Source organism: Artibeus jamaicensis, unplaced genomic scaffold (assembly GCF_021234435.1).
Source record: "Artibeus jamaicensis isolate MK-2021 breed Jamaican fruit bat unplaced genomic scaffold, CSHL_Jam_final contig_519, whole genome shotgun sequence".
Classification (NCBI taxonomy): domain Eukaryota; kingdom Metazoa; phylum Chordata; class Mammalia; order Chiroptera; family Phyllostomidae; genus Artibeus; species Artibeus jamaicensis.
In genome coordinates this window covers 3,437,840-3,463,392 of record NW_026521871.1, presented here as the reverse complement: position 1 = coordinate 3,463,392, position 25,553 = coordinate 3,437,840, and the positions used below count along the sequence as shown (strand labels likewise).

At 38.9% G+C, this 25,553-nt stretch overlaps 1 protein-coding gene across 2 annotated transcripts in view; it reads right to left on the bottom strand.

The window, feature by feature from the left end:
• Positions 1–24,036, bottom strand: part of CADPS (calcium dependent secretion activator) — a 452,323-nt gene extending 428,287 nt beyond the window's left edge. For both annotated transcript variants that reach the window (XM_053668933.1, XM_053668932.1), the window contains exon 1: positions 23,230–24,036. In XM_053668933.1, coding sequence (XP_053524908.1) covers positions 23,230–23,673 — 444 coding nt within the window. In that variant the 5' untranslated portion in view covers positions 23,674–24,036. The remainder of the gene's footprint in view (positions 1–23,229) is intronic.
• Positions 24,037–25,553: the final 1,517 nt, after the last annotated feature.

Genomic DNA, 25,553 nt, shown 5'->3' with positions numbered 1-25,553 from the left:
TAATTTCCCTTAAAATTTATCATTACTTATTTGCTGATTTTTGATGTAGGGTTAAAACGTTGTCATTACGTATAGATTCACTGAGTAAAGCTCTACAACCCCATTAACACCCATAGTACATAGTCTATAATTTTCTATTTTAATTTTGTTAAAGAGGAGTAAATATTCTTAAAAATTGCAAAGTAATTTAACCAAAGAATTTAAAAATTTTTATGACTTTTACACAAATATTTTACTATTGTTTTGCCCAGCTACAAAATAAGACAGTTTAGGATGTAACTGAATCTTCTCAAAGCAGTTAATTTGCTTAACATAAACACATTTTTTTGCTTTCACAATTGTGTCTTATTAAGTTATATAATATTTAACTAAATTATGGAATTACAATACCTGCTGAAACTAATTTAAACAGGTTTGGGAAGCACACTTATACTTGATGACCATATGTCTCAGCTGGTACAGGGAGAAGTGCCCAAATATATTAGAGAGTAGCCCATTAGCCCTGAGCACTGGCGCTTTGCAAAGAGAATGTTGAGTTTAGTTCATGTTGATGCAGGGAATTAGTTAAGGGCACTCAGGTAGTAATGTTATAGTTTATGTAGAAATAAATTTAACAATAAGTATTTAGGGCATACATGTTGAAAATGTACAAAAATAAGTGGACACATAAAAATATCTGAATTAATAATATCAAACAGATATTCTTAGTTCTTAGGATTAGTCATAAATGTCATAAAGATGTCAGCTTTCCCTGTATTAATCCATAGAGGCAACAGAATTTCAATCAAAATACAAATAGTCTTTAATTTAAAACTGAGAGAATCAGCCCTGGTTGGTGTGGCTCAGTGGATTGAGCACAGGGTTGTAAACCAAAGGGTCGCCAGTTCAATTCCTAGTCAGGGCACATGCCTGGGTTGCAGGCCAGGTCCCTTGTAAGGGGTGTGTGAGAGGCAACTACACATTGATGTTTCTCTCTCTCTCTTCCTCTCTCTTTAAAAATAAATAAATAAAACACTTAAAAAAACACTGACAGAATCATAAAAAAATTTTATCCCAAAGAATAAAAAATGCAAGAAGAATCAGGGATAATCTGAAGAAAGGTGATAAAAAAAACTTCTGTCTTAAAATATCCTAAAACTTATCAATAAGTACAGTAATGAAATCCTAATAGTTTTGGAGCAGTAAGGGAAATTTAGATTAATGGCTTTCTACATAGAACTTGAAAATAAAACCAAATATTAATAAGAATTTAGCATATTTGATAAGGATACATTTAACATAATTGGAGAGAAAATAGATTATTTAATCTATGATGCTGAGACAACTGAGCAGTTGTTGTAAAGAAAAGTAAGCTGCTTTAATACTGTATTCATTGCATCATTATAAATTTCAAATAAGTCAAAAATCTAAAGGTAAACATGAAACCATAAAAATAGTACGAGTATATATGAACAGTTTTATAATCTTTGAGTGCAAAAGGTATTTCACTGCATGAAATCCAGAAGCCAGAAAGGAGGAAAATGGATAGCTTTCACTACATTAAAAAAAAAAATTTCAGGCCCTGGCTGGCATAGCTCAGTGGATTGAGCGCGGGCCTGTGAACCACACAATTGTGGTTCGATTCCCAGTCAGGGCACATGCCTGGGTTGTAGTCCAGTTCCTGGCAGGGGACTCATGAGAGGCAACCACACATTAATGTTTCTCTCCTTCCCTTCCTTTCCAAAAATAAATAAATAAAATCTTAAAGAAAAAAAAAACAACTTTCTCAAAAAAAATTTCTAAAAAAAAAATTTCAGGTAAACATAAGTATGCCAACAACATAACAAATAAACAGAAAAAAGGTCCAACAACAAATGACTAATATAAATTGTACACGATGACCAAATGTTGATACCATTAAAATAGAACTTACTCTTAAAAACAAATAATAAACAGAAAAAAGGATGGGAAGTAACAAGAAATTTGTAAAAGAAGAAATCAAAAGAGGTAATAAACATGTAAAAAGGAAATGCAATACAAAATTTTAAAGTCATCTAACAGGTTGACAAAGTTGAAAAAAAATATCTAGGTTTAATATATGGAACCAGCCCCAGCTGGTGTAGCTCAGTGGTGGCCTGAGAAACAAAGGGTCACTGGTTAGATTCCCAGTCAGGGCACATGTCTGGGTTGTGGGCCAGGCCCCCAGGAAAGGCACTCAAGAGGCAACCACATATTGATGTTTCCCCTCTCTTTCTCCCTCCCTTCCCTTCTTTCTAAGAATAAATAAATAAAATCTTTTAAAGAAATTATGTAGAAATAGTCTCATGCCCCACTAGTGGAAGTGTAACTATTGAGAGATGCTGTGGAAATCGGGAAATAAAATTTTAAATGAACATACTTTTTATAGTTGAGGACATATACATTTGTAGATGTGTACTAAGATATGTATACAAAAATGCTTATTATAGAATTCATACAGTGGTAAGAAACAGAAATCAACAGACAACTGGTTAAATTATAGTACATCCAGATACTGGATTGCTACAAGCTATTTAGAAGGCTTATATATTTTTTATGTTTATACTGACATGAAACAAATTCTTTTTGTGCATAAAAGCATGTTGTAAAACAATACATATAGAATTATCACTTTTATATAAAAGTATATGTAATCTCTCACTTTCTTTCTATATGTCCATATATGTGTCATATATATCATACATATATACCATATATATGTATATATATATCCATAAAGATAATATAAATATATTTTATGTGTAGAGTTAATATTTTTGAATGGTAAGATTTAGGTATTACTTTTAATTCTAAAATACTTTACATGTTTCCATATTACCTACTTTTTCCAAAATAAACATTTTATATTATTTACAAAAATATTTAAAATATTTTTTAAAACATTCAAAATATTTTTTCTGTAAGCAATATACAGTACGAAGAATATTTCATTGAATTCACCTTATACTTTTAATTGTAATAAAAGATAACCTTGTGCTAAAACATGATTCATAATTAATCAACAAACTTTTTTGGCCAAATTATGGAGTTAGAAAGAAAGAATTCTGTTTTTTACTTCTTACATTGTAAATAGGATTTTATTTCTACTTATGTCTGAATCTCAATATGTGTAATAAATTACGTAGTTAAGTTCCAGAATTTCTATTTTGAAGAGCATGAGATAGACTAATTTTTAATGTAAGTAAAGAAAGTTGTACTACATTACTTGAAGTCCAGATGAAAGGTGAACTCCAAGCCTAGCTTAACTGTTGTGGCTCAATACTGTCACCAGAAACTCAAATAATTTCTCAATCTCAATTACATCACTGTCTTCGACCTCATCTTCAGCCCAAACTGGGTCTCCTCATGGTTCTAAGATGGCTGCCAGTAGCAATGATGGCACATGCTTCCTTGGTATGACCATCAGGAGAGAAGGAGTAAACCTTTTCTCCCAAGGGTGAAATACAAGTCTTCAGTCTGGTTGAATCAACTTAGCTCACATGGTTGCCCATGAAGCAAATGTATTTTCAGTATAGTGCCATGTGCTGATTGGCTTGGACTAATATCCATCTATTTCTAAAATTGGGAATGCAGAAAAATTACCTGAAAGACTGTAACTCTGTTTGGGAGTGGGTTGTGACTAACAGGTAGATAACTGGTACTGTCCACTAAAAATAGGATATACAGGGCTTTTTCTTAAGTGTACAAGATAAAACAAAGTTTCACTAGAATCATCTCAATTAGCTGGACATTCAAGTAAATTTTCTGTATAATTTTGGGGATTATGCACATCACTTGAATGATATGTGTTGCTTATATAAATCTGAGGTCATGGAACAAATACAAATTTTCATCTAACTTAACATAAATGTCTCATCTTGCTGTGGCCCCAAATATATGGCATTTCAAGTAAGGAGGTAAATTTAATTTAAATGAATTTTTTAAAAAAACAAGTGTATTTTCTAAATATCTTTGTTGCTATCATACTTGTAGGAAATCTTTGTTAAATCCTAGGTGTAAATTATTTTTGTTTCTGAAGCCACAGCTCAATGACAAAGATAATATTGAGTAATAGATTGTGTTAAAAACAAGAGAATATGTCAAAGGATACTGATTAAAGAGAGCATTGCAAGAAAGCATTTGGATGAATACACAAAACAGAAATGCAGAGTTCCTACTGTGAATGGAGAAGGAAATGTTGGAGCAGACATACACTTTTTTAGTGAAAAAGGATGGCTTGTTTTCTGCACACAGGCAAATGGAGGTGAGACCAAATGTCTACATTATACTTCTCTGTGAGAGCTTAACATAGCCTTCCAACTCAAATCCTAATTGAATATTGACTAAAAGACAGCTTTCGAGCTCTCAGGACATAGAAATGGAGAGAAAATGTAAAAAGCTCTTTGGACTGACAGATTCACAATGGTTTAGAACTATTGCTTTCGGGGGAGGGTGTGGAAGGTACTTCTGATTAGTTACAGCACGTACAAATCCTAACCAGTGTCTGTTCACTTTGAAGGTCTATAATGCTGAATCATAATACACGGCAGTACATAGGCTGCCTGTGGAAAATAGAAAGAAATCCTTTTTTTCTCCATTGCCAGGCAAACAGGAAGGCTGGCAAATAATGTGGGGTCATTGTCAAAACTCAGAAGTTGTTTCTAACCTGGCCATGCAGAAATGCCAAAGCATAGCATGTTCTCTGCAGATAAGATATTTTGCTTATGTTCACAATATTCTTGGGAAAGTTTGAAACCTCCAAGTGCCTTATGGGAAAACACCATTTCAAGACAAGGTCAAAACCAATTACTCTTTTCCCAACCCCCAAACATCACCCAGTTTGACAATCACCCAGATGGCTGCATTATCTTTGATAGGCCCTATTGCTCAGTTTTGTGGTACTTCTACTGGGCCTATCCAGCAGTACAGGCCATTTTCAAAGGCTGCTGACTGCCTAAATAAAAGACAAATGTGAGTCTAGTAGCAGTTCAATGTTTACCACTACCTGGTTTCTAATCTCATGTCTTGTAAATGCTTTATGTTTTAGCTTTCCATGGCCTCTGTGTCTTTGTTCATGCTGTCCCTAGAGTACCCATTCTGCCACCCATATTCAAATACAACCTATTCTTCAGCTGCAGTGCTACCTCTTCCAGTAAGCTGTGGACCTCCAGTAATTCAGATGGTGTTCTAATGCCTTAAAGATGGTGTAATGCTGACTCAGAAACACCTGAATCTATGTTAAAGTCACTTATCTTCTCTGAAAAGCAATACACAGAGATAGCAACCACAAATAGAAAATAAAATCCCTCTTTATTACTAAAATTTTGGGAGACTGGGCTGGACCATATAACCTTTCTCTATCTGAGTGCCCACATCTAAATCTTAACTATCTCTAACAGATGAAAGACAGAAAAAGGATGATAGTATTTAAGAATGTGTGAAAACGGAGGCTATTGGGAACCTTATATTTCCCTTTTCATGTAAATGACTCTTACCTCTAATAAATGTGACCCAATAACTTTTCTCAAGTTTTATCACTAAGATCAAAATTTTCCTACTTGAGGAGTGAGGAAGGGAAGGGAGGCTAAAAGTACCCAATCCTCTGGATGTTTATGCAAACCTAGGTCAGTTTTTAAGATGAATTCATATGGTAGTTAGGACAAGTCCAAGATTCTCTTCTAGCCTGGTTATGCACACCTTGAAATTTTCTTTTCAGATTCCTTACCTATACCACAAACCAGGCTCCCTCTTCTGTCCTCCTGTGAGCTCGATGTAAACCTGGGCTTACTGTGAGGCTTATTACCCTTGGGGCCCAGATTAAGCTTCATCTGAATCCTCTAGGTCAGCTGAAACCTAAAGTGGAATGACATATACCATTTCTGAAATTATACCATGTCTAGCTCTATAATATTTGTCCAAGAGACATTATGTTCTTCACAATGTTATGCAGGAGTGTTTTTGTACCTAAACAGGAAGATATCATAATATTGGTCATTGAAATTAAATATAATTTAGAGGGCAGGCACCTTGATTTGCATTTTTAAAATTTATAAGAAGAGAAACATTCATACCTCACACATTATAACAAATACGTTAAAATTACTCTAAAAACAAAAATAATTGACAATTAGAATCAACAATTGTTCTAATGAAAATGCTTTTGAACTAGTAGTTCAAGACACTATTACACATAGGCATTAATTTTCTGAGGTTTTCCACAAATTTTGCCCACAAAACTATAAAGATTACCTGTGCTGGTGTTGGGAACCGCACTGCTTGGTTTCAGGAGTTGTAACTGCCCCCCATGGCTAATGATGAGTGAGCGACCTCCGGAATATGAGCCACTAAGGAGACAAAGCTTGTCTCTGGCACCAATGCTGCTTCTGCTTCATCCTCTGCCCCTAATGCTTGGTCGGTTAGTCTATGATGGGTAAGACCCCTCAGAGGAGGGGCAACCTAAGCCAGATATGATCACTTGGGAGGCCCTCAAGGAAGGACTTTGGGGGCTGCAACAAAGAGGGAGTGATGGACCCTCACCCCCTAGCTATTCTGACATAGCCCGAGTCCCCATTTCTGTCTAGGAGAAGTGCTTCCTGGCTCTAATCCACTTGAGCCCAAAAACCTGTGATGGGGAAGGCGGTACAGCCCCTTGCCGGCTACAGCGAGATCCGGGGTGATTGGGCATAAGAAAGAGTTCCTAAAGTCCTGTGAAGCCGGCTTTGCTAAGAGTGCTTTCATTCATATCATAAGGATCCAAGCAGGAAATGAGTATGTTTCCCAAAGTTTCTGTAACTCCCTTACCTGACAGACACTGACTCAGACTAAGCCCTCAGATTTCTTTTAAATGTTATCTACGGTTTGATCCTTGCCACCTGACATTGATTAATGAGCTTTACCTGTATTCTTGTGTATTACAACCCAATAAAAGCAGTTGAGGAGGGGGCTCTTGGTCTTTCTCCCTCGAGAGACTGGCCACCTCTCCTCCCCAAGCAGATCATGTCTTGGTAGTTTCACTTTCATCCATGGCAGATGGGGGAACTTTGCAGCAAAGTTGCCCTCATATGCTGGATAAAACATTCAAGGATAATTTGTGACCCCTTTTTAAATTATGGAGAAATTTACACTTTGTCTTACTCTCTCTTCTCCATACTCTCCACTCAATTCAATTAGCTCAATCTCCAAACACTACCCTGGTCATGTCATTGCTCTGCTCTGAATTCTTCCACTGTTCTCCATTGCCTACCAAGATAAAGTCCTCCACATTTTCCACCCAGCCCCTTTACTTTGGTGTTCAAGGGCAACCACAATCATGAACTGACTTCTGTTCTCATTTATCTCCAGTATTGTAACGTTATACAATTGTATTTGTTCTGAGTTCCTCAAACTTGCTTTGGGTGATCTCAGCTATAAATACTTGAAAGTATCTTTATTCTCCTCAAAATATTTTACATCCTCATTCTTTGATCTTCTCAGTCAGTCTGAGGCTTAATTCAAATACCACTTCTTCCATAAAGCCCGGTTAAAGGCTTAAGCAACAGAGGCATGTTAACCAATGACATAAAACTTCCAGGACCCTAAAAATATTCAAAATCTACTCCTACCTTTTGTGACAGCATGTATGGAACTGGAGGATATTATGCTAAGTGAAATAAGCCAGGTGGTGAAAGACAAATACCATACAATCTCACCTATAAGAGGAACCTAATGAACAAAGTATACTAATGAGCAAAATAGAACCAGAGGCATGGAAACAAGGGATAGACAGACAGTGACCAGAGGGGAGAGTGAGGGTGGCAAGGGTGGAAATAAGGGGAAGGGACTAGGTCAAGGGACATTAATGAATGACCCATGGATGGGGACAACAGAGTGGGAATGACTGTGGGAGTGGAAGGTGGGGTAGAGTGGGCAGAAGAGGGCCAAGAGGGAAAATTAGGACAATAGTAATAGAATAACAATAAAATACTTAATAAAAAATAAAATGTGACCCTTTCAAAAGTTCCAGCCAAGATGGAGGTATAAGTAGAAATGCTTCGTTTCCTTACACAACCAAAAGAAGGATAACAACCAATTTAAAAACAATAAACAACCAGAACTTCCAGAAATTCAAATTGCATGGAACTCTGACAACCAAGGAGTTAAAGAAACATTTATCTAGACTAGTATGGGGAGTGGAGACAGGCAGCCAGGCAGAGAGGACCCACAGCAAAGCAGCAGACCACGCGGATGAGGCAGGGCTAGCTGACTTGGAAACTAAAGACTCAAAACCTCTAGCTGTAAAGTACTGTGGGAGTTGAGACAGCAGGAGAAACTCTCAGTCTCACAGGAGAGTGGTTGGAAAGTGGGGCTGGAAGAGAACAAGCAAGCAGCATTGTTCCCTCTCTGACCCCTCCCCAATAGACAGTGCCACAAGGCAACAAAGAGGGTTGCCCAGCTCGGGTGAATACCTAAGGCACCAGCCCCTTACAACATAACAGGTACATCAAGACAAAGAAATATGGCCCAAATAAAAGAACAAATAAAGACACCAGAAAAAGGGTTAAGCAATGAGGAGATAGACAACCTATCTGATGCAGAGTTCAAAACACTGGCAATTAGGATGCTCACATAAATGACTGAGCTTGGTCACAAAATGAAGGAAGAAATGAAGGCTATAAAAAATTAAATAAAGGAAAATTATACAGGGAACCAATAGTGGAGGAAAAAACAGGGACTCAAATTGATTTGGAAAAAATGAAGAATAAACATCTAACCAGGACAGAATGAAATAACAAGAATTCAAAAAAATGAGGAGAGGCTTAGGAACCTCTGGAACAACTCTAAGCACTCCAACATCTGAATCATAGGGGTGCCACTGGAGAAGAAGAGGAAGAGCAAGAAATTGAAAACTTATTGGAAAAATAATGAAGGAAAACTCCCTCAGTGTGGTGAAGGAAATAGATTTATAGGAAGTCCAGGAAGCTCAGAGAGTCCCAAAGAATTTGGATCCAAGGAAGAACACACCAAGGTACATCATAATTAAGTTACTTAATATCAAAGATACAGAGAAAATCTCAAAATCAGAGAGAGAAAAGGAGACAGTTACCTACAAAGGAGTTCCCATAAGACTATCATCTGATTTCTCAAAAGAAACTTTACGGGCAAGAAGGGGCTGGAAAGGGTATTTGAAGTCGTGAAAGGCAAGGACCTACATCCAAGATTACTCTATCCAGCAAAGCTATCATTTAGAATGGAAGGGCAGATAAAGTGCTTCTCAGATAAGGTCAAGTTAAAAGAGTTCATTGTTACCAAGCCCTTATATGAAATGTTAAAGGTACGTATTTAAAAAATAGAAGAAGATAAAAAAACTATGAAGAATAAAATGACAGCAGACTCATAACTATCAACAACTGAACCTAAAAGAAAGAAACAAAAACTAAGCAAACAACTAAAATAGGAACAAAATCACAAAAATGGAGATTATATGCAGAATTATCAGTGGAGAGGAAGAGGGGGTAGGTGAGGGGGAAAAGGCACAGGGAGCTGATAGGCATAAAACATACAGGGGGAGATTAAGAATAGTATAGAAAATAGGGAAGCCAAAGAACTTGTATGTATAACCCATGGACATAAACTAAGGGGCGGGGGAAGTACTGGAGGGTGGGGGGATGCAGGGCAGACAAGGGATAAAATGGAGAAAAACAATGGGACAACTGTAATAGTATAATCAATAAAATATACTTAAAAAGACATGAATATATGTAAATGTGCTTCATAAAATATAAGATTATTTTAAAAACACTTTCAAATAAAATAAATAAAATAAAATAAAATGTATTGTCTCCCAAATGAAAAACTAAAATTGGAAAATTACAATACTAAATGTCCAATGAAATGACTTCTAAATATATGTGGACTTCACTAATTGTTAAATTTAGTGCTCATAAGATATCTCTGACATTGAAAACAATTGGTGAGAATTTTTTCAATTTGCAAGGATTTCTGTAGCTATACCATGATTCCTGAAAAAAATCACAGTCATTTATTAGACAAGTTATATAGATGAATAGTTTACAAATATGGGGAAAAAATCTTTCCAATTTTTAAAATTATTTTATTCTTGTTGAACTACAGTTGTCTACATTTCCCCCAACCACTCTCCCACCACCCCAGCCAAACCCACCACCCTCCATTGCTACTGCCCCCCTTTGGTTTTGTCCATCTGTCATTTATAGTTGTTCCTAAAAACCCTTACCCCCATTACCCCCTCCCACCTCCCCTCTGATTAGTGTCAGATTGTTCTTAATTTCAATGTCTCTGGTTATATTTTGCTTGCTTTTTTCTTTTGTTGATTAGGTTCCAAAAAATAATGGAGGTGAGATGTGAGGTACATTTTAATATGTTTGCTGTGAGCTGAGGTAGATCTTCTGAAAGTATTAGTCACTATGACCTTCAAAAGTCTGCAGTGGTCTGGCCATATTTAGTGTGAATCTGAGCCTGATTCACATTAAGCCCCTGCAGGGCTCCCACACAGTAGGGAGTCCTCACATGTATTCTGGAGGCCCAGGTAAAAGTTTGGTAGTTCTGTCCAGCCAGTGGAGCCTCTCTAAATCCCACTCACTTTTGCCTGTTACAAAATGAAATTTTAGAGTTCATGCCCCAACTATTCAAATAGGTTGTTTTAAAGAAAAAATGAGATCAACTTAGAGAACATACTATAAATGGCAAGGAATCCTTATTCTCTAAGCAATCATGAATTCAACAATCATGAATTCATGCACCAACTATTTTTGAGCACCTATTAGGTGTATAGGCTATCTACCAGGCACCAGGAAATACTAAATGAAAACATCTCTGTAAAGTCAGGAAAAAGAAGCAGTTATACAATGAAGTAAATGTACTCAATGCTCTTGTGTAGTAAATATAGCACGTGGTTAAGAGTGCTGGAGAGACTGCCTGGGCCCCAACCCAGCTCTACCACTAACTAAATGTATGACCAATTCGAGTTTAACTTCTTTTCCTCTTGTTTTTTACATTTGCTTGTTTATTTGTTTGTTCTTATATGTAGCACTGAGATGATTAGTAACCTATCCTATAGAATTACTGTAAGGATTAAATGAGATATTTATAGAATAAATAAATTATAGTTATTTATAGAATAAATATATGAGTAAATATCTAGTACTCATTATTTACTCCTATTGTTTATAATGACTGGGTGCCATTTTCTTTCTAGGGGAGTGATGGGAGGCAAGGTAGGAAGGGCTTTTCAAGAGGGAGAAATAATGTGTGCAAAAACTGAGACACTAAAGTGTATGCAACAGTGCAGGGTCATTAAGTGGTTTAATGGGCTGAAGCTGAAGGTATGTGCAGAATTGCAGGAGTTGAGGTTGGATTGTGAGGTAGGATACAGTTATGCTGTGAAAATGAGTTTAGAATTTATCCTGTGTATGCAATAAAAAGCTACATCGGAACTCTGAGCAGGGAAAGGTCATGATTGGATTTTTGCTTCAGAATTATCAGTCTGGAAGACAAATGGAACATAGGCAATAGAGGAGGCAGACAAAGATAGAAGGTTATCACAACAGTCTGTGTAAGAAATAATAAGGACCCAAAGCAGGGCGCCAGTGGTAAAGATGAAAAAGAGGAGAAAGATGAAAATTTTCTGAGCAGGAACATCGACAGGACATGTGTACCCTTTGGGGTGATGATGAGCAACAGTAAAGGAGTTTTGCACTTCTGTCTTTGCTAAATGGTAGCAGCACAACCATAAGACAATAAGTTTGTCTTCACTGAGTTAGAAAATAGAAGAGGTAGTAGTCTTGGTAAGAAATTCTATTGTTGAGTAGTCGGAGGTCATTGTAGGGGAGGAGTCAGAGGTCTATGCTCTTCCCATTCTACAGAACTGTTCCATGTGTGAACTGAGTTTTATTGGTCTTCACCAAGATCAAATTCTAGTATTGGAAATTACATCAACTTCATCACTAAGCTGTTCAATTCAACTGATAATTTTTTGTAGCAAGACTTTCTTGAAGTACGCAGTAAGTTGATTTGCATTTGAATGGAAGTTCCCTACCTTCTTGTGGATCCATGACAAAGTGTTCACTTACTTGGAGGAATCTGAGATCACACCTTCAGCAGCACTTATGTAAATGACTAGGTGTATGGGTTTGAGATCCCATGAGAGGCCTATCCTGGAGATGGTAATGTGAGAATGAGAATGTAGAAGTGTTAGCAGCTACAGCCATTATTTAGTGGTAAGTTTTTTGAGAGATAGTACAGAGATGAAAAGAGGGTTATATTGGTTTACCATGGCTGTTGAAACAAACTGCCACAAATGAGGTGGCGTTAACAACAGCAATTTATTTTCTTACAGTTCTGGAGTCTAGAAATAAAAGATCCATGTGTAGGCAGGGTTGATTCCTTCTGAGGGCTGTGAAGAAGAATATATTCCATACCTCTCCCTTAGCTCCTGGTGCTTTGCTGAGTCTTTGGTGTCCATAGCTTGTGGGAGCATCATCCCAATGTCTGCCTTCTTTCTCACATGGCATTCTCTCTGTGTGCATCTCAATGTCCAAATTTCCCTATTCAATAAGGCCACCAGTCATAATGGATTAGGGTCCACCCTGACAATCTCCTCTTTAACTAATTACATCTGCAAAGAATGTATTTCCATATAAGGTCACATTCTGAAGTATTGGCCGTTAGGACTTAGACATATGGATTTGGGGGGAACACAAACAACCCATAACAAAAGCCAAGGATGGAGACCTGAAAAACACCAATATTTAAGATTCAGATAGATACTCATCACGTCCTGCATTACAGTCTCAGGTATGTTTTAAGTTGATGCACCTCAACTTCTCAATCAGATTGGTAGGTTTTGGGATATCAGGAAGGCTGTCTAAAATGTCTCTGCAGATTTTGTCTACAGGATTTAGTGAGTTTCTTGTATATATAAGTGGCTCAAAACAATATTGTCTGATGATGTGTAAGAAACAAAAATTGAATATGGAAGAGCCCCCAAGAAATGTTTTGAACACAGTATGTTATGACACTCTGCCTTATAGACAACAGTTGCTGTACTTGTCAGAAAAATTGCCAAAGTAGATGTTCAAGATATGTTTTAACTCATTTGCTTAAACAACTCTATGCCTATCATCACACCAAAAGGCTGTTTTTCTTGCATGGGCAACAGAAGGCATAATTATTTGCAAGAATTTTCAATGTTTATTCTTTGCTTTCCTAAGTGGCACAGTAGATTCTCTGTACCAGTCTACATGTTTGCCAAAATCCTATTGTCTCTGTGAAAGCACTGTAGTCCCTGGAGGGTTGGTAACTGAGCATGTGCCCTGGAACACTTAAGAATGGCTTTTACTAGTTAACTTCAAAGTATGTGTCTCACAACTTTCCTACTGCACTGGAGTGCTCCCAGAAAACACCACATGACCGATTGATATTCTCCTCCCATAGGCTGTTGTATAATACATTATCAATTACCATGATGAGGTTCATTATCATTATGAACACAGGTTTACTGCACATCTCTCAATTTTAGAATAGTAGCTAGAAGCATGGAACACTTGGGGGTTTGATAATGTACTTTATTTCTAAGCTTCTCAGTGTTTTCTCTGCTTCTTAAAATGAAAGAAATGACTTAGCAAAGGCAATTTTCCCTTTGACTAGTTAAAAGAATCAGAAAAATCCTTCTAAGTGGTTTTACTTTTTTATAGATATTTCATACCCATTGTATTCTTATTACTCTATCCAATATACAATAGTGCTTCAGTTATTATTTATATGTATCCTGACTACACTCATAAAAGACTTCCAATGTAAAAATAGCTTATAATAAGAGATAAAGTATCAAAATCCCATAAGAGAATAAAATTAGAGAAAAGAAGCATATTTATTTATGTCTACATATATAGAACTTATAGGTTCTATTCTATAACTTGGGCAACATTGAGACTGATAATATTTTAAACACCTAACTTTTACCATAATATTGTTGACTGTCTATTCTTTTTTTTTTTTCATAAAGAGCTAAATCAAATAAAACATCCTAAGGAAAATACGTCCAATATAGAGATTCCATTCTCATCTTGGTTCTTTCTAACTTAACGTTGGCCACTTAAACATTCACTGTAGTGATTCAAACTCACCTGGGATTCAACCACTGCAAGGAATTAATAATTTCTATGGTTTTTAAATAAGCCATATGCTGAAAGACAAATACCCTATGATCTCACCTATAAGTGGAACCTAATAAACAAGAAAAATGAGTGAGCAAAATAGAATCAGAGATATGGAAATAAAGAACAAACTGAGAGTAACAAAAGGAGAAGGGGGTAACAGGAAAAAGGAGAAGGGTTGTCAAGGAACATGTATAAAGGATCCATGGACAAAGAAAAATGGGGGAGGATTAAATGTGGGATCTGGGGGTGGGTAGAGTTGGGGCAAGTAATGGGGGGAAAACGGGGACAACTGTAACTGAATAACAATTTCTTTGAAAAGTAAAAAAGAATATAAAATAAAAGAAGACTTTGTAATCAATCTAGAAATTTATCAGTTGTTGGTATAAACAAGCTAAGTTGGGAAATGATTGATGGCATGTTTCTGCAACATAAATAATTGTGAAATCATTTGGTAGTTTACCTTTCATGTTTCCTACTGAGAAGCTTTTTTAAAAAAGTTATGATGTTCTGTTTCTATAATAGAGTCAGACTGTATTTAAGACTACTTCACTTCCTCTCCTAGAATCTCAAAAGTTGGGAAGTAAAGCATCAATGCAGAATTTAAACCATCAGGTTGTTTACAAGCACCTACTTTGTGCCAGGTACTATTTGAGGAGATGAGGACTCAAAAAAGAGTAAAGCGTGGTTTCTGTCTTTGTGGTTCTTACAGTCTAGTAGGAGAGATGCACCCACACAGAAATATATTTAAATATAATGTGCAGGAGGTAACATGGGCATAGACTAGGGAGTTAATGAGGGCATTCAGCTCAATATAAAGTTTTGGGTAAGATTTCTTGAAGGAGATAACGCCTGAGTTAATTAAAGGACACATAAGAGCAAATAAGGTGGAAAAAGGTGAGAAAGATGTTCTAAAAACAAGAAACAGCATGAGAAAAGGTATTATAGTATAAAATAGCAAGGGTCATTTGGTGGACAAAAATGCAAGAATACTATTTTAACTGTTACTGATAATATTTGCCCCATATTAAGAATTTGTTAAGTATTTATCATGCTTTTTATCTTGTAATTCTCAATATTATTTCCTCCAATTTACAAATGGGGAATCCAAGACTTAAAGAGATTAGATAACATTTCCAAGGTCACATAGCCACCAGGGCACAAAACTGACCAGGAATTTGAACCAGAGTTAGTGAAGTGCCTCAACAAAAGAGGATTAGAGATACATTGTACCTCCCACCTCATCTGTTTTAGAGACAATACTGTAATCATTACCACTGCCTTCTAGGTCTGTTTATCATGTCACTAATTATGATGATTGCAATGATAATAACAATAAAAACAAGGCTTGCTATGGTCAGTACTTCACACATACTAACTTTTAAGTCGTTCACCAATAAAAATAAAACATTGTACATACCAACTTAGCAATAAGATGTAACACCACATGCCAGGCATTACTTTAGGAGCTTTACTGTATTGTCTTACATAATTTTCACAAGTACCCGATGATGAAGATACCACTATTATGCCCATTTAGTTGATGAGTAAACTGAGTCTCAGAGATGTTAAGTAAGTGGTCCAGTATCACACAGCCAGTTAGGGGTATAGCCAAAAAGCAAGCCCAGGCGATTGCTTGGGTTTGTTTGTAGACTCAAGTTTCAGAGTCTATGCTCTTAATTACTGTTCTTTACTGTCCATCATCTGTCAAAAATAATGACCAAATTTCAAACCATTGACTAACTTCATTGTCCTTTCTTTGCCTGCTAATGACAGAGAAGTAATTCTATTATATGCTTGGACTGACAAATGAAAAAATAACAAAGTAACTCTGATCATAAGCCCTCTAATTCTGCAGAAATGATACATCTGATCCTAATATGGAAACTGTTGCCAGAAACACGGAACATAGAGTTCTAAATTATGAGGGGGGGTCTGGATGCCTTATAGGGGCCAAGGTTAGGCCATCGGTAACTGCGTCAGTGGCAAGAAGAGATGGTGTTGGCAAGAACCAGATAGTCCTACTATCTATATACACATACATATGGTTTCCCTCTTAGAACAAGCATAGTTTTAATTAAAAGCAATTAATAATTCATTATTTGAGTGATGGCTTGGTAGTCTTCTTTCTATTGCTATTTGCAAACTTGTAAAATATTAGGCCTAGCTTTGCGACATCTTCTGATTGTAAGAGTAGCCAGAAATGCAGATTTTTTAAGGTGAAATATCTGAATAGTTTTAAATTCCAAGAACTAACTTTATAAATTGAAAAATTCACTGTAAAAAACACAGATTTCTTCGTGGGTCACTTTCAGCCCACAGGGCATAGCTTACAACCTCTTTTGTAGTCTGTAGTCTTATAGCCTCTTATGATCTACCTCCTTGTCTGAAAATTCAGGTATTGGATAAAGTGAACTATAACTTCACTTCGAACCACCTCAGATTCTTTGAAAACACTGCTTTATTTTGTAGTGTAAACACATACCAAATACTAGTTTGAATGAAATTGTAAGTCTTGGTAATAAGAAATCTTATTGTCCAGAAAAAAAACAATCAACTATTATATTGAGAGGGAACATTGGAGAATGTCAAACTTCCCTATTCCCTATCTCCATATGTCAAATGACCACTGAGACAGATGACTTGCCTACAATCGAGTTGTAGAGATTGAACTCAAACACAGGTTTTAATATACAACCTTTTCCATCATCAGCCAGCTTCTTTCATTCTGTTGAGGAAGTAATTTGAATTCCTAGATGCAGCCATTAATGCAGTCACCTCTTTACTGGATTTTTCAATTGCATGAATTAATAAATCTGTCCCCTTCCCATTATTTTCTTATTGATTTAACCACCTGAGTTAGGGTTTCTGCCACTTGAAACCAAAAGAATCAAACTACTAGTACCACACAAGCAATGACTTCTTTCATATTTCTGCTATTTCTCCAGACTGAAACATCTGTCTTTCTTTATGCTTATAAGTCATAGAAATTCTTTAAGATCTATGGTGTTCTTCAGACTATAAGACACATTTTCCCCCCAAATTTGGAAGGAAGATGGGGGTGTGTCTTATAGTCCAGATATAGCTTACCTGGCTTGCTGGGGGGGGGGGCAGTCGTAGAGCAGGGTCACAGGTTATTAAAGATTTTACCACCTTTTTTGCTTCAAAATTTTTTTCCCATTTTCCTCCTCTAAAACCTAGGTGCATCTTATGGTCTGGTGCATCTTATAGTCCTAAAAATACAGTAACTTCCTCAATGAATATTTTTCATATTAAATCCATCCTGTGTGTGTGCATGTATACACACTCTCTCCAGATGATTGCATTTTAATCATCATCTTATATTTAAACACTTTCTTATTCTCAACTTATTTTACATGTATAAATGTTAATTTCCAAGCTAGAATATAGCTCCCAAATTCAGGTTCATATCTCACAGGTATCTTCTGATTCAGCCACCAAGCCTGGAGAATGCTTGGTGCAAAAAGTAACTAACACTTATTTAAAACCTAGTTATGCTCTTACTGGTATAGTTCAGTGAGTTGGGCCTCATGCCACAAACAGAAAGGTCACTGGTTTGATTCCCAGTCAGGGCATATGCCTAGGCTGGGGGCTAGGTTCCCCAGTTAGGGTTTGCAAGAAGCAACCAATTGATGTTTCCCTCACACATCAATGTTTCCCTCACTCCCTTCCTTCCCCTGTCTCTAAAAATAAAATTATAAAAATATTTTTTAAAAATAAATAATCTTAGTTCTAAGTTAGTAGAACTCTCCTGATCATTTCAGCTTAAGTTGTGTAGACATCTGGTCCCAAATAAAAAATACTGATTATATTTTAATCTATAAACTGTTATTGTATATTAAATTTGCTTTTGTAGGGGAAAAATCTTTGAATCATTTGACTTTTACCAATTGAAACAGTACAGTTCTGGGATGAAATACTTAATTTCTTTTGTTCTTCAGTCCATTTTCAGAGAAGCATAAGTCTATTTCAAGTGTGTAATGAGGCAAGAACCTCTGTTATTACATCTTCCACGTTTCACATCTTCAGGATGTCTCTGCCAGTCCCAGTGTGTGATGGTTCCTGCCCACTGCACCAAGGAGGTGTGTGGGATGGTGGTGCCAAAAAAGCATACTTAAAGAATGCGTTTTTCTTTGATAAAGAGATAAACATACAATCCTTTTAAAAGGAATCTTGTTTAATAACCATGTAGCTCTTTCAAAGGTTAAAATATTTGTTTTCTGAAATGCAAGTCATATATTGGACTGACAAAGCAACCCTTAAGAATTTTGAGTAGTAGAGCTAACCCAAATGCCTCAAAATATAGACGAATGGATGAATCACTAGTATTGATTTAAAATATGAACACTCATATAAATACATAGTTATCTAGCAGTAGATCTTAAATTTATGAAAGGTATAGGCTTTTGAGTCATTACTATCTAACAAAGGCAAATAAGTAAATGAATAAAGACAATTTCTATGGCTAACAGTGACTCAGTGTTAGCCATATTTTCATGGCAGCATATAAGCTGAATTACATGGAAGTGAGTTGCTTGCATTTACAACTCATTGGTCTAAAGATCTCCTGAATGAAATAGGAGTTCATATGGGACAGACACAATTTTAGGATTGCTCCTTTCCCTCATCATATACAAATGTATACACATAGGCACACATTTACACAAACCTATTCATGCACACAGTATTCATTTTGGACATTAGTAATCCAGGCTTTATAAATAATTCCTAGCCACTTTTTCATATTTGGTTATGCCAATCTAAATATCGCATACGTGTTTACAATGCCTGCTTTTACATTCCCTCAGTAACATCTATAAGTAGCTAGTTCACATGCGGTAGCCACCCATCACCATTACTACATAATTTAGAAACATATGGCGTAGCTTTGCCATGCCAACTTCTAGGTATTCACGCTACCATTCTGACAAAAAGAAAAATAAAAAGCACAGAACTGTTCTCACATTGTCATTTATGAGCTGATGACACATACCTCATGACAGTGGGATGACCAGATTTTTATTTTGGTCAAAATTATCATTACAAGTACATTATATTTAGATGCACAGTAGTATAAGAAAAATATAAATGATAAACTATGTTTTCACATAGTCTGTTTAAAGTCTCATTTTAAAGGGGAAAATTGTTGGAATGGCCAGGCACTCTTTTTCCCAGTAAAATGAAACCAAAATAGTTATCAGAATTATTCAGCAATGACATCTTCACCCTCTGCTCCTTTCCAGTTGCTATCCTGAGCTAAAATACTACTTTTGCTTTCAGCTTGAACCATATAGAAAGACTGACAACAGTCTGGTGCTCACAATGATCACCTAACAGCCCACCTCCTTCCTTCATACTGTTTATGAGGTTAGTACCTAAATGTACATTTTGCCTGTGTTGACTGCAGCAGTTCCCCTTTATGCATGGTTTCAGTTACTGGTAGTCCATCATGATCCAAAAATATTAAATGGAAAATCCCAGAAATAAATAATTCCTAAGTTTTAAATTAGGTACCTTTTAGAGTAGCATGATGAAATCTCATGCCACCCCATGTCCATCCCACCTAGGAGGTGAATCAACCAACTCTGTCCAGCATATCAACACTGCATGCTACTCTCCTTTAGTCATTTAGTAGCCATGTAGTTAGCAAATTGGCAGTCATGTTAGCAATGTTTGTGTACAAGTAACATTTATTTTACTTAATAATGACCCTAAATCCATTTATATAACTTTTATTGTAGTGCCTTGTTAAACTGTTCTACTTTATTATTATTTATTGCTGTCAATCTCTTATTGTGCCTAATATATAAATTAAATTTTATCATAGGTATGTATGTATAGGGAAAACATAGCACATTTAGGGTTTGGTACTATCTACAGTTTCAGGCATCCACTGGGGTCCTTGGAACATCAGCCCCACAGGACCAGAAAGGACCAGTGTATTTTATAGGTGCCCTAAGGAAGAGGTGTAGCTTCCTCTCAATGCAAATAAAATAATGCTGGTTAAGAAGTACTACACTTGACACGTTGTAAGGATCTTAGGGTTCTGTTTTTCACTTTAGTATATTTCTGGCCAGTATTGCCTATTAAAAATTCAGGGTTTGGGATCAGAATGCCCACGCCTCAATCTTCACTCTTTACAAAATGCAAAACCTCTCTGAATCTCAGTTTTCTCTTCTAAAAATGAGGATGGTAATTCCTACATTGTTAGGGTTATTAGGAGAAATTAAAATGATTAAAAGCACAGAATAATGAATTTGGGTAAAAACTAAGGAAATCTGAAAAAACTATATATTTTAATTAGTAATAATGTATCATTATGGGGTTTTTTTAATTGTAGCAGACGTACCATATTACAGTAAGATATCAATGCTGGGAGAAAACTCAGTGAGGGGTATATGGGAATTTTCTGTACTATTTTCTCAATTTTTTAGTAAATCTAAAACTTCTAAAAATAAAGTCTATTTAAAAAAAGTGATCTAAGTGAAGTGCCTTGCACATAGTAGGTACTTGACAAATGGTTGCCAGTATTATGCATATAGACTATTTGGTTTCATAATGTGTATCCTGTGCAGTATTATGTCCTTATGTCTTAGCCCCAGCTTTACTGAGATATAATTGACATATGATGTGGTCTAAGTTGAAGACACACAGTGTGGTGATTTGACAATATGACCTCTTCTTTGTGCCAGTTCAGTAATTCTTTTTTTCAGAGGCAGTTTTCTTTCTCTCCTGCCATGCCACTCTTTTCTTTTTCTCTACATCATTTTGTATAGCTTTTTCTAGTTCATTTATTTCCGGCCTACATCAGACTCATGTTTAGTTTACAACCTGTTCATATTGCTCTAAGACTAATTTTAGTTCATTAATCTTATTTGTTGGCTTTAAATTTTACGACAGTGACATGCAAACTTTTTAGTTACTTTTAGTGATGGCTCTTTTTTTTTTTTTAAAGAAAAAGTTCCAAGCTCTTTATGAGAAAAGTAGAAAAACACCCTATTTCAGAAAAACACTAGAAACTTTTAGATATAGCAATGAAAAAGTTTGGTTCTGCTACAATAACTAAAAGTAGTTTGACCACGTTAGTGTTATCAATCTGTCCTGTGGATTTACACATAAGGTCATGTGTAAAAACAAAACCCATTTGCCCATCAAAAGCACATCTTTGAATGGATTCAGACAAAATTTACAAACAGACCAGAAAAATTTAGCCTCCTGATAATCTTTCTCAGGTAGCTGAAGGTAGTTTAGAAAACTGGCTCCCTTGTGACAATGGATTTCTTGCATTCTAGTGCTGGTTGCAAGTGTCTATTTAAATGACAGAGCTCTAGAGTCTTTTGACTGATAAAGGGAAGTTTGTTTGTTATTTTTTCTTTAAATCACAACAGTTTTCATTGCCAAAGAACTAGGACATTTTTGGATGGTGGTCTTATTAACGGGATAGATTTTAAAGATGGAATTTCCCCTGCGATAAAGACAAAATAATTTCAAGCTGAAACCTGAAATATCGGCCATGTGTGTGGACCCAGCACCCAATGTTAAAAGAATACCCAAAAAACTTTTACTGTTCTGAGTATACCTTTGCTCTATGGTACTCCAAAATACGGGCTGAAAAGGCAAGGGGCTACTGATGGGGGCAGGAGTGGAGAATGGAGGCCGGAGCTGACTTGCTTTTTCTCAACCAGGAAATGAGTTTTATTTTTAGTAAAAGTGATAGCCAAGCTGGTAATAGCTGAAATAAATGATCAATGCTGGCTGATGTGTGTACATATATAAAGCAAAACAAACAGAAAATCTGTGCTCACTCACGATAAGGGTGGATTAATGCAGGAAAACCCCAGTCTTTACTATAGCAACATAAAATTCAGTTTTGACTGGCACCAACCAGAAAATTCACTATTTTAAGCAATTAGTCTCACAACCCCGGTGGGGTTAGAGTTGGCTTCACACACCGCCCATGGGGCCTTCACTCGCTTTTCTGATAGCTCAAGCGCTGCACATTCGCTTAGAAGACAACAGATTTTGACTTTCTTCGCTGACTTCACCCGAGTACCGACTCCTTCCCTTCCGGTCCCGCGCCAACGCCCCACATCCAGCAGTCGCCGCCCCGCTCCTTTCTCAGGCTGGAGAAATAGCTGATAGAAATAGGCGCTTGTTTTCACATCAAAGGCGGTCCGCAGCCGCCTCAGTCTCAGACACAAAAAGCGTCTGATGCTTATAATTGCGAGGCTTTTTTGCAGCTGCACTTTATTGAGCCAGCAGTGGCAGGCCTTTGAGGGCCTCGCTGAACCAGAAGGTGGCGGCGAAGTCACCTTGGAAAGAAAGGAGGGTCAAAGAGAGGAAGGTAGAAGGCCAGACCCAGGCAGAAGGATCAGAGGGGATAGCCCTGCTGTGGGGTCAGTGAGGAAGGAGAGTGGGTACTGGAGGGAGTCCGGGCCCAAGGAAAGCGGTGCCCCAGGACCCTTAGGTGACCCAGGTCAGTGGTTAGCTGACCCCGGCGAGGGAGGAAGGTGCCCTTTGCAGTGAGTTTGGAAGCTTCGCGGTCCGGGCGTGCTTTCTCCCGCCCGGCCTGTCGGTGGCTCTCAGCTTGGGTGAGACCAGCGCTGCTCCGAGGCGCTCTTTGCGCTCCACACCGGCGCCCCCACCTGCCGGGTGCCCCCACCCCGCAAGCACACGCGGAGGAGGGCGGGCCCAGAGCTGAGTGCAGCCGCTCGACGCTGGAAAGTGCCAGGAGCTGTGCAAGCTAGTAAGGCCTGTGGGCGCCGCAGACTGCAAGTCACTCCCAGAGCCTCCCGGACCTTTGAGCCGGACCTGCCAGGCTCGTATTCCCGCGTTCGCAGGGAGGCCCGGAGCCCGGCACTGCGCCCCCCGCCCCTCTCCCGGGTCCGAGCCGTGGAGAGGGGGCCTCGCAGCCCCTGGCGCTGGGCGCGGTCTCCACCTGCTCCTGCTCCACGCCTGGTGTGCCGCCAGCTCCCATTGTTCGCCCCGCCCGCCCGGCCACGTCCCGGAGCGGCCGCCGGGGCCTCCCCGGCATCTTTACCTTCTGCTGCCGGCGAGCCATGTCGGTGGGCTGCTTGGCGTTGAAGGGGTAGGCGATGCAGCGCATCACGAACACATAGAGCTGCAGCCTCTTCTTCCTCTCCTCCTCCTCCTTCTGCAGCCGCTCCAATTCCTCCTTCTCCTTCTCGCTCACCACCGACGGGCTGGGGCTGGAGGGCCGGCCGCCCCCGGCGCGGCTGCTGGGTTGCAGCCCCCCGGCCCCGCCGCCGCTGCTTGCGCCGCTGCCCCCGCCGCCGCCGGCACCCACTCCGGCCCCGGCGCCGGTGCCGCCGCCGCCCCCCAGCCCGGCGCCGCCGCCGGAGCCCTCGCTGGTGCGGCTGGGGGACAGGCGCGTGCCGGGCGCTGCCGAGCCGAGCACCTCCTTGCCGCTCTCCTCCTCCACGATCTCATCCGACTCCTCTTCGCTGGACGAAGGGTCCAGCATGGTGGCGCCCGGGGAGGGAAGTCTGTGGAGCCCCCGGTTTGGGCTACAAAATATGGGCGGCGCTGGAGGCAGCTGGGGATCGGCTCTCCCGGAGGGCGCTTCTCCCCTAAATCCGGGAGCTAGCGCCCTACAGCTCAGCCTCGGCCGCCGCGACTGCTTTCTGCACCCGGCGATCCGGAGCTGGGCTCAGACCCAGGAGCGCGAGGGGAGGAGGGGAAGGGAGAGGTGCGTCCGTGGACCCGAGGTGGGCAAGGGGGAGAGTCAATTGCAAGCCCGGAGCCCGCAGCCGGATGCCATCTGCAACCGCTGAAGGAGGTGCCTCCAGAAAAGATGCCGAGTGTTGCAAGCTGTGGATGCAGCCAAGAGCCGGAGAGGCATCTTGCCGATTGGGGAGGGAGCGGCGCTTACGTGTTTATTGGCTTAACTCTCCCGTGTCCGTGGAGTAAAGGGTGGTTTCAGAGAGCTGGAGGAGGGAGAATGGGAGCCTCCCCAGTCTCGAAGCTTCAGTTCTGACCTTAACGCTCTCCTACCCTCCTCACCCCCTCCCCTTTGTGGATAATTTCCTCCTTGATCCTCAGTGCTCAATGCCCCGACCTCTTTCCCCTTCCCGTAGATAAAAAGTTCTTGGGGGGAGAAAAAGAAACACACAGACCAGTGCTGACTTGTTAGCGAAGACGGTAAATCCAGAGGTCTCACTAAGACCAAGTCGGCGAGATCCCATATACGGTAGAGAATCTATCTCCTTTCCCCAAGCTGCTTCACACCTGGGCCGTGGGAGCTGTGTGGCTGGGCAGCGTGTTTGTCCCACTGTGGAAACTCTGATTCTTGCAATTTGCATACGCCCACTCTCATTAAAATAAAAGTGAATCAGATTTAGAGTGGATTTGTGCATCGACCCTGCAGCTCAACTAATTTAAGTAGGATCCCCGCCCTTGCCTTCACTGCATAAACTATGATGAATATCCTCTAATTCCAAGGACTTGGGAACACTTTCTGCCATGGTGAGCCCTACCAGAAAAACCGAAGGGTTTCTGGTTGCTCAGCCCTTTCCATTCTGGCTCGCTGGGTGATCTGGGTGGAAGAGTGGGGACCCGAGATCAAAGACACCCCAAGGACTCGGCGACATCAACATCTAAATGCGATGACTGTCTCACCGTCTTCATCCATCCCTGCCTCTCAGTTATCTATGAATTCAAAAGCTGCAGATGGTGGCTTCCTCCCCCTGCTCCTTTCACTGAGGCCAATAAATCGGCAGACGGCGGAGCTGGCCAGCGTGCTGAATCTAATCAGCGACCCACGGAGAGATAGAAAACAAACCAACAACCTCTCTCCTTGTATCCTAGGCTATCTAGAGACTAATCTGCACGCCACCTCATTTCCTATATTTATGTATTTTATGGTGCTCTAATAATTACACGTAGATACTCATAGAAGTTGTTGTAAATGGGTAACAGGAATTTAAAGTTTACACCATATCTGTCTTCATGTATTTTCAAACTTAGGAGTTTATTGTAGGCTTTGATACTCATGTGAAGTTTCCTATCTAGTCTCTTTGAGAACTAAAAATAAACTCAAAACCTCGTCTTGCTTCACATTAACTCTAACCCACCTTTTTGGTTTTTTAAAAATTAATATATTTGAATTTACCATCATACTTCAGGGGCATAATTTCTGTGGCCATCACTCATTCTGCATCTGCTTAAAATAAATAATGCAGTGATGTGGAAATTGTTACAAAAAAATTACAGGCCAAACAATCAAGTAACCGCTTTTATTCAATTCATTTTTATGTAGTGAACATTGTTCTAGGTACTTAGGGCAGATGAAATTTTTAGAAGACATTCTCTTGAAGAGTCTATAATCTCCTTTGGGAGATACAA